Raw genomic sequence first — 10,582 nt, 5'->3', positions numbered from 1 at the left:
AGAATAAAATAATTTACTCACCAATGGCCATGAAGGTGAGGAGCTGTAGGCAGACCTGTCAATGGGTCGGATATGTACTGGGTATCTGACCCAACCTGAACCCGGGCTTCCTATGGTCTAAAATTGCTGACACGAACACCATTTGGATCAACCTGAAACCGAACTGAATAATTTGTGTTGGCTCGACCGGACCCAAGCACTCGAAATTTTCTGACGGAATTGGATTCTAACTCCACCCAACTCTTTGAATCCAAACACGCCCTAAAGGTGCAAATGAATCGGATTTGATCAGATCTCTGATGCAAAACAGGTACACTATTAATGGATATTGAAATAAAAGTAGTGTGTGTTTTGGGGTCCCATTCAGATGTATACGATCAGGCTCTTTTCAGAATTATGACTCTGATTCAGATCAAAATTACGATCGGGCCCTTTTCAGATTAAGACACTGGTTCAGATCAACATTTTCAGACGGATCTATTTTGAATTTCATCACATATATGAACCATTTGTACTCTGTACATGTAAATGACCTACTGTTACTGGATCCAATAGTACCATATAAATTTGAATCTGGTTAAAATATATTTTGTTGGATCTATTCTGGATTCAGATTTGAATCCAAACTTACTGCTTCAATTTCAGATTTAGATTCAGACCAACCATGATCTAAACCATATCCAATGCGTTTGCACCCCTACTGCGTGTCATGCTTGAGCTATGTCACCCACGTAGCTTTTATAAGAACTTTATACAAACCATTGGATCTGAAAGGCCCAGAGGTTTGGGCAACAAATGGATCACAAATTTGCAAATTAGGCAGCTTTGTGACCAGATCCAGATATGCATGTAGAAAGGTAAATATGACTTGCTTTAGTGTGCTGTTTCTTTACATGGATGCTGGTATACACAAATGGAGTCACTAGAACATGTTTACTGGAAATATGTTTATCTGAGTGTGAATTAGGTATTTCTAACACTTTTATTGCGAATCCGACTCTGCAAATGTGTTCGGCACAGTCCTTTTGACAGACAGATCATCTATTTTTTACTAAGAAAATAAGATTTTTGGATGCTCGAATATTTAAGAGAATTCCGAACCTTCGATTTTCACTCCTTAAAATGGTTCTGCTTATGCATCGTAATCGGCGGATCCGAGAGCTGGTCCCCATGAAACCAAACATACTGATTGCATCCGTACGGTGAGATTTAAGAAAACAAAAAACAAAAACCTGGGCTCACACTCCTGTGAACATATTCTAGTGACTCCACAAATGAACAATCAAGAACATTCTCAAAGTATTAAACATTGGGAGTAGATGATGAAGCCTCATTCACAAAAAGATACTTCAGATATGATTGGCACTCTCCAAACTTGCCAAGTTTTCCAACTATGATGTATGATGTGGACAATAAGTAGAGGACGATGGAAGCCTGATGAAACTGATAAGCACCAGACACGAAATATATTGGTAAGAGTAGGTAAATATGGTACACTGCTCAAATAGACATGTACAAATCCAAACAAGCTGAAAACAGGAAACTGTTGATTTCACACACACACACTTGCGTGCACATGCACTCACACACACAGTTGTTTCTACGCGGATTAAACTTACAATCAAAACTGAATTGGACAGGAAACCTGTGAGCTCTCAGTCCATCAGGTTACCTTCCACCAGACAATTCAATTGCATCTTGATTATACACGGAATCTTCACCCCAATCAAATCTTCTCTGTAGTCTCTCGTACTCCTGTCTGTGAGTATCTTCAACCTGCTGCCACTCCTCCCACCTTTCTGCCAAGCCTTCTCCTTCCAACATGCGAACCACTTCTGCCATTTTGGGGCGGTCCTCTGGTGATGCTTGTGTACAAAGCAATGCAACCTGTATAATCATTTCCACTTCTTGGTTGTCATAATTCTGCTTCAAGTTCTGATCAACAATCGCATCCAATCTTTTCTGCCTCTCCAACTTCTTCACCTTTTCAAGCAGAATGCCAACCAATTAGTAACCCAAACGCCCATGTGTTTGGGAAGATGATAAGGAACTTACATGATCAAGCAACAGGACATCATCTTCTTCTTGGAGGCGTGAAAAATCTATTGCACGTTGTCCTGTAACAAGCTCTAGCAGCATAATTCCATAGCCAAAAACATCAGTTCTTTCTGATGATTTTCCCATGGAAAGATACTCGGGAGCTATGTGGCCCATGGTCCCACGAACTTGAGTTGTCACATCAGTCTTTTGAACATCAACCAACTTTGCAAGGCCAAAGTCCCCAACAACGGCTTCAAAATCTTCATCCAGTAGAACATTAGCAGCTTTGACATCACGATGGATAATCTTAGGATTGCAGTGCTCATGAAGATATTCCAGTCCACGAGCAGTGCCCAAAGCAATTCGTTTCCGAGTTGGCCAATCCAAAACCTTTTCGCCGGGCTTAACCTCTGCATCAATACAATTAATACACGAACCTCTTAGAGAAAAAGCATAGCAAGACCTTGACAGATATTCAGCCTTCATCAACTCATAAAGTCCTTATTAGTGAAGGTACCCTAGTTCTGATCTGTCAAAATCAAGTGCTTGTTTCCACTTTCTAAATGCTTCCACCACGTGATCATGTTGTAAAAGAATCTTAGCCCAGATTCAGTGTGAAGGAGCTATTTCATTTACATTAGAATTCACAAAATAGGTTTATTGATGAAAATGTTGAAGCAAGCAGGAAATTGAGGTCCCATAGGATAAAGAGCACCACTGCTTTGCAGCATAATCAGCAGAAACTTCCACCCGCCAAAAAAAAAAGGAAAAGAATGACACAAGATGGAAAATGTTTAAATAATGTGTGTGTGTGTGTGTGTGTGTGTGTGTGTGTGTGTGTGTGTGTGTGTGTGTGTGTGAAGCCAAAGCTGGCATATCTGATAACAAAGATAAAAGGCAGACGGAAGAGACTCAAGTCCCCACACTTAATGATTTTGTTTAGTCTAACGCTATATCTCTAATGTTGCAGTGACATGAAAAATGCTTCTGTTTCAACAAGCATGCTTGACAATACATAGATGCTAATGAAAGAAAATCCATATACACAAAAAGGCATGCAGAATTAAATTGGAACAGTAAAGCTGCCTCCAATAGTTTTTAGATAGAGATAAAGAAAAATATCATTTTCCCTAAATGTTTTCAAGGGTCAATACCTCGCAAACGATATGCAACACTAAGGTTTTGCATAAAAGGATAGACCAGAAGGCGTTCTGATGGTGTTGTACAGAAACCAATTAGCCTCAAAAGGTTACGGTGAACTGCCACACTGATCATCTCAACTTCTCGTAAGAATGCAGCCTCTCCACCAGGACTTTGATAATCTGTCAGGCGCTTCACAGCTATCTTTGTATTATCACCAAGTACACCTTTATAAACCTTCCCAAACCCTCCCTGCCCAAGTACATTGTTCTCATTGAAGTTGTCAGTAGCCAGTTGCAGTTCGCGCCAAGCAAACCTTTTCAGCTGCCCAAATGAAATCCTGCGATCATCTTCACCTAAGAATTTAACTAGAAAATAGTTAAATTGGAGAAAACCACATCCATGTAAAAGGCAAACACAATGATGATCTGAGCATTTCAAAAGTCACAGCTGCATAAGAATGCAATAGTACATATTGTTATCATCCTTTTCATTTTTTTCCAAAAAAGAATAGGAATGACTCCTTTGCCAAGAATATCCCATACGCATTAGTGAAAGTGGAATAGAAAGATTGTGAGCATCCATTTGCAAGATGTTCACGGGCTGCTCACCACAGTCTTTGTACACAATATTGTGTTCCTTCAATAGTTTAGGTTTCACAAACTCTAAATAAACAAATAAATGTGTAACTAGGATGGTGGTGGTGGTGGGGGGGGGGGGGGGTGAGAATGCACACATAAATTATAATTACCCAAGAATCAAGCAAGACCAACTTCTAAGCAACTATAATCATAGTTGGAAAACCCAGCAAGTTGACTTGGGAATCACCCGGATCGGACCCCAACTGGGTCACCGATTCAGGACCACTGATCCGCATGCCACTTATGTGTCTTTTGTCATGCACTTCGTGGTTTTAATGCATAATGCTTGTAAAAGGATAATTTTATAAAGAATCATATATTTTTAAATAAAAAAATATCAACAATTATGTATAGTTGAATAATGAATACTTATATAGCTTATTCATTGATGTCATGTGCTAAATTTAGTGATTATACAGTTTGGAGTTTGATTTTTTCTGTCTTAACACTAAAAAATTCATGTCCTAACGTGTCCGAGTTACCGAGTCAACCTGCTGACTCGCAAGTCAAGGGTAAGGCGATCCGGATCCGAGTCATGAGTTTCCCAACTATGACTATAACAAACATCCAAATCCTTTGTCACAAAAGGTGCTCCAAGTAGGATATCCAAGAGACCCTATTAAGAGGCCAAGAACTTCATGGTTCTTATGACTTTCCATTGTCAACCAGAGAAGTGTATGAACAAAGCTTACTGTTTAGAATATTAACATGGTGCAATCATGTCTCAGGAATTAATTTTGAACAAATTAAAGTACTTGATTTTTTTTAAAAAAGATTCTAAAAGATTCCTAGAAATCAAATTTTGTCATAAAAGTTTACTGAAAGAAAAGATTTAACATCTATGGATATAGATTACGCCTGAAATGATACATAAGATATGCAAACCTGAAACATCAATGAAGACATCACGTTTATAGCCTTTCCGCCAACCTCTCCGCCAAACAAAAAGCACACCTCCTAAGAAAACAAATGCCAAAACACCTCCAACACTACCAAATGCAATTCCATCTTTTGATTTCTTTGAGTTTTCTAAGAAGACAAAAATAATATGGTGCATTATCCTTCAAAGAAAGGAAAGATCCAACAATTTTAGACATACTAGCAATGATTTTTTATTTGAAAACAGCTTCTCAGAATAGCAGCTAGACAAGTGCATCTAGTTACCAAAATCACTAGGAGAGGATGCACATAGGTTTGGAAAACCAAAACCACAATTCAACATGTTTCCTGTAAAGCTGAAACAAGGAAAACAAATTAGGATTTCAGACAAATTTGAGTCTTCATATAATAATGACCAAAATGATTTACAACAAATTATAATTATTTATTGAACGACTCGGGCAATTGAGCAAATCAGGCATCTATGTGTCATATACAAGATTAATAAAAGGAGACATACTTGTATCTGGGAACTCGAAATAATCGATCAGGTATGTGACCACTGAGATTATTGAAAGCAAGCTGACTGCATAGACAACAAATACACACTTAAAATGAAGGCCATTACTAAAAGAATGCTTACTTGAAATACATCTCTCAAAAACGAGCATCATGTAGCTTGGTAAATTCAATTTCAATCATTTCACTCACCAGCTATTCTTTATTTATTCAACATGCCAAGAACGGAACTACTTACATCTCAACCAGATCTGGAATATTTGAAAGAGAACTGGGAATGCTTCCTATCAGGTTGTTTTCACTCAAAATCCTGGCCATAATGATTGAAGAAATAGATGTCATGCAAGATCTTTCAACTTATTCAACCTTGAGTATCCAAGATGTCAAAAAAGGGATAGCCAATGTATAACTTACAAATATTGAAGCTTTGTGAGGTTCCCAAGGGATCTTGGAATTTGGCCAGATAATCGGTTGTTTGACAAATCCAAACTTGCCAAATTCAATAAATTCCCAAACTCGGGTGGTATCTCACCCGTAATGTTGTTACCTTGAACTGAACTGCATCAAGAAAACCAGAAGAAAATTATCAATGTTCCCTGAATACAGAATCAAGCAGTGAATCAACCAGAAGAAAATTATCAATGTTCATCTTCCTCTTCTCCACTTTTTGCTTCATTCTCTTCATCTTCTCCCATTTAGTTTTTATATGTCCCACTGTTATTCTTAACCTTTTTTAAATTTGAAAAAACATGCTTGGGCCCTACTATACAGCTAGGTATTGACTATGCACCACTTAGGGTTTTAGGGACATCAGCAACTAGGCAGCCCCCAGTGATTTGATTATAAAGAATTAAAAATTTAATGCAAGAGTTGCTCACATCCAACTCCTATTCAATTTGCGTTATTAGATGACACTGCATAGCTTAGATTTTTTTCTAAAAAGTGATATCTGGATTTAAAACTTGTTCAGGTAATTTTTTTCATATCCCAGTTAGGTTATACCTGCTCTCAAATTTACAGTCTCATCGTGATTTGAACTAAACATACCACTCTGGCTCCTCAAGAATTGTTAGGTGCATAGGACTTAAGGTGATGTATATTTATTAGCATGACATCAAGAAGCACTCTCCTTGTTAACCCATACGACCTATTTGTAACGGCATTCTATTAAGAGATGACATCAGCTGGATCTGAATATTGGATCCAGATCCAGATCCAATATTCAGATCCAGCATACAGAGAACCTGACGTGCTGTGTAGTTTCCTATTTGTATATGGTTTCTTATTTGTGTGGTTTCCCATTTGGGTATAGTTTCCTATTTGTGTGTGTCTCTTTATCAAGAGGCTTCTTGTATTTGGGAAGGACTGTATAACACGTTTTAAAAATAAACATCCACAGCACACAGTATCCCCATTGGGAATTGTAGGAACTGAAGGAATACAGCCACGGCAACATTGTCGCTCCTCCTTCGTAACAACTTTGGGTATCACATAGGTACCTGTTCTAACAGATTCCTCCCTTTTCCTAAGCTGTTAAAATGCCATACACAGGTAAAAATAACAGAAAAGAAACTAAAGCCACATTTTGGTTCAGCATCATCTCTAGTTCTTGCAATTAGTGGTAACTTACCAGACTTCTACATAGAAATCTTGTAAGTGTGCATACAAATGTGGGTGCATATGCAAGTATTCAACATGATCTCAATCTTTCTATTGTTCAGCAGAAATTTGGTATTCTCAAAAACAGCATAATAGGAAAAAAACTTTATCATGATAATCCCTATTTACAATGCAAAAAAATTGCACCGTTAGTAATTCATGAAATCAGTTTCTGACTAACAAACAAATCAGACTTACAAAGTAGCAAGGGACCGCAGAACTCCAACTGTGGGCGACAAAGTTCCTGACAATCCCATGGATGCCAAAGTTCTGTTGCCAAACACGTTATAGAAACAAAAAGGAAAAAATGAAACAAAAGAAAGGGTCAAATGAGCAAACCCAATTGGCAACTTCTGAGCTGACACACAAAAATGAAATCAACACTTTTGAACAATGTTATTATAAGAATAAAATCAGGAGCTCCATTTGCAGAAAGAAAAAGAAGGTAGCTACGAGTTGAAGGAAATTACACTGAAGTTACATTATTGTTTTGATCACAAGAAACAAGAGACCAAGTGCACGGGTTAACTAGATATGGATTCCAATTACTAAGCTGACTCGAAGTGGCGTTCAGAGTTTTCTTCAATGTAAACAATCCGTTTCCTGTGAAAATGAAGCATGCCAGGTAGTCAAATGCTAATGCTGCACATGGCAGATAAATAGTCCGCTAATTTACATCTATGCAACATGAGAGAAATAGTGCAACAAAAGCTTCAAGTTGAAGATGAAAACCAATCATACAACACATCTTATCTTAAACAGTCATGACCAGGAGTTTTTCTTTAAAACAAAAACTTAGCAAGAAGGAACGGTAATCAGATAATTCAGCATTTAAATTAGAAGCAAACCTAGATCTAAATAGCAGATAATAAGAATGACAAGTCAAAAAGAAAGAATGAGAAAACAAATGGAAAAGCTAATTTACAGTTCCCTTGGGGTGTCAGCAATGCTAAAATTCATTTAATCAGATTTTATGAGAAAATACCTAATTTTATTTATTATTTGCAAACACCCAAGTCCATGTTAGAGGTCATAAGTGGTTTATCTGCGATAGTGTGGAAGAAACATGTTATTCACAAATACCGTTAAGAGGTGTGCATGACAAAAAGCAAATAATAATAAATTTGGTGCTAATCATGTCGGTGATTTATGGGGTTTATGATGTATAATTGGAAGCTTAAGCATATGCAGATTAAGACAAACACAATACCACACCTGCTTTCTTTGGGTACAATAGATAAAAATGATGAATGGATCACAGAGAAAGGAATTTGCTTCTACAACAAAGCAGTGATGGCTTGAAACGGATGAGTATGACGTTATCATTGTCTATGTCATAGAAGATGCTTTAAGAAAAGAATTATGGAATAGATCACAGGGGAAGAATTAAGAAAACCATAAAAATTATAACGTTTTCAACCTGTACAATAATAACTCATAAGCAAAATCATGTTTTACCATTCATAATCACAAGATCGAATAAAACCACATACCTTCATCATTAGATCTTGCCTGTTGCAGCAAAACTGCCAAAGCAAAAAATACATGAGCCCACCACATTTTTGCGGAGAGTATATGATGGGAGCACAACAAATTGCCTGCAACAGGATTCAATCCTGATTGTATGTATGTCATCTGTTACAAATAAATTTCACCTGATTAGCAATGATAATAATAAAAAAGACAGGAAACCATTTACAGGGGCAGGTGACATTCAGTTAAAAGTAGGCTGGTGCACATAACAATTGAAGCCTGTGTCAACATGAACCATGGATATTAGTGTGTTTCATCAGTCACAGGACACAATACAAAAGCAACAGAAAAGTAAAACCAAATGTATATGAGAAATAGTCAATCAAGGTTAAAAACATCATAAATAATATCAACTTCAACAGACAAGAAATAGAGAAATCAATGAATAGCAGCAAAAGATAGACCTGAAAACACAAAGCAAGGATGGTAACATTCAAAAGTTCAAGTGCACCTTACCTGTAAAACAACATATAAGGCAAGCAATCCTTTCTGCTTTCCTAGGAAGCATACAATTTGGTCAACATTAATCGATTGATATCATCTCTACCGTCTCTTGTCATTAACCAATTTTCAAGCAACTGAGCAAAAGGCAACCGCTACAAAATTCTCTGAGTAAACGGAGACCAACCATGATCACTTATAGCCAGTCTGCAACAACACATATCACATCAGACTCTGATTATGAATCATGGGCACTAACAAGAAACACTAATCTATCGTACTTGTGAACACAGAAAGAAACTTGGATCATAGAAACAGGTAAAATTATCTCGAAAAAAAGGGAACAAAAATTCGGGGGCCAGTTTCCATAGCAGATACAATGAAAGGAATTTATGGTCATTTTAATCAAAACTATTTAATTTTGAAAAAAAAAGAGAAAAAAATTAACAGCAAGCAAATCTTCTAAGGAAGAAACATTCACCACAAAGAGAGAGAGAGAGAGTAATACAGCGCCATGGATCTGATCACCAGACCAGAGAACCATTACCGCAATTTTCCAAATAAATCAATGAAAATCCGAAAAAAAAAATCTACCGCAAGTACATTCAAAGGAATCTCCTCTTCACATTATTCAAAATACTTATTAAAAACAAAATTAACAACAAGCATTTCGTCTTACGCAGAAACATTCACACCAAAAGAATTAGCGTACGAAAACACAGAAAAAAAAACTTAATATTAAAAAAAAACTCAACACAGGCTTCACAAAATCCTACACAACTCCAAAAAAAGAAAGAAAAAAAAATCATCACTTCAATGTGAACATCCTATCCAAGAAAAACCCCAATAACGAAACCAAGCAAGAAAACCCACCAAACACTAAAATCTACAAAAGAAAAAAGAAAGCAAAAACCAACAATTCTCAGAGAGACAACGCGATCTCCTCCACTAACAAACAAACCCAAGTTCAGAGAAAAAAAAAACGCAGCAGCAGAAGACACTCAGCCGGCAAAAAAAACAAAAAAATCAAACAGAAACCGAACACTCGATTCCTACAAGAAACGAAAGAGAAACAAACATCAGCAACGAGTCCACCAATCCACTCACTCGGAAAACCCCTAAGATCGAGAAAAACCAGAAACATCGAAAAGATTCGAGTTTGAGGAGAAATTCGAGAACAATAAGAGAAGAAGGAAGATGGTTAAAAAAGGTGAGAGCCTCGTGAAAAAATGAGATTTTGGAGTGGGACTGTGAGGATGAATGAGCGTGGTGGCCGCTGTGTGCACCGCAAGGTCAAGGGCGTTGTAAATGTCCCCAGATCTTGGGGGTAATCTTGTAATAGATCTAAAATATTGAGGCTTTATCGGCATAAAATGAAGTCAGTCAAAACGTGGCATCACTAAATATGAACGCCTTTTTAGTCTCGGTTGAAAGGGTGGACTATTTGTTGACTCGCACAGATTAACAGTTAACTACTTCATCTTTTTCCCCTCCCGCCTTCTTTATTTTTCCCTTGGGGGAAGATTATATATAAGCCCCATTTTTTTACATGTAATTTCATATTAACACGATCCTGTTTAGAATTCAAAACGGTGCCTATCTCTTTTGAGTTTTGACCTTGACTTGACCCGCTCAAAATGATCTGAACCACAATTATATATGGACTGGAGTATGGATCAGGTTACGTTAGGGGTAGTTTGGTGAGCCTCAGAGGTCCCACCGATGCCGTT

The 10,582-nt window shown here is 37.3% G+C and overlaps 1 protein-coding gene across 2 annotated transcripts; it reads right to left on the bottom strand.

Annotated features, from left to right (window-relative positions):
- Positions 1-1,438: 1,438 nt before the first annotated feature.
- On the bottom strand, positions 1,439-10,049 carry LOC149841308 (LRR receptor kinase SERK2-like). Of its 2 annotated transcripts, none has more exons than XM_090003753.1 (13): positions 9,931-10,049; positions 8,868-9,059; positions 8,372-8,513; positions 7,349-7,481; positions 7,077-7,148; positions 5,634-5,777; positions 5,458-5,529; positions 5,221-5,286; positions 4,986-5,056; positions 4,707-4,850; positions 3,195-3,536; positions 2,056-2,450; positions 1,439-1,983 (listed from the first exon to the last, which is right to left on the bottom strand). In XM_090003753.1, the coding sequence occupies exons 3-13, from the start codon at positions 8,511-8,513 to the stop codon at positions 1,669-1,671; spliced, it is 1,896 nt and encodes a 631-aa protein (XP_089859879.1). In that variant the 5' UTR covers positions 8,868-9,059; positions 9,931-10,049; the 3' UTR covers positions 1,439-1,668. The 2 variants fall into 2 exon arrangements, with proteins under 2 accessions (XP_089859879.1, XP_089859878.1); XM_090003752.1 differs by having other exon boundaries at positions 9,960-10,049.
- Between the last annotated feature and the right edge of the window lie 533 nt (positions 10,050-10,582).

This window comes from Nuphar pumila, chromosome 4 (assembly GCF_984573655.1).
Source record: "Nuphar pumila chromosome 4, dmNupPumi1.hap1.1, whole genome shotgun sequence".
NCBI lineage: Eukaryota > Viridiplantae > Streptophyta > Magnoliopsida > Nymphaeales > Nymphaeaceae > Nuphar > Nuphar pumila.
The sequence above is the reverse complement of the archived record's forward strand: the minus strand, read 5'-3'. Positions and strand labels throughout refer to the sequence as shown.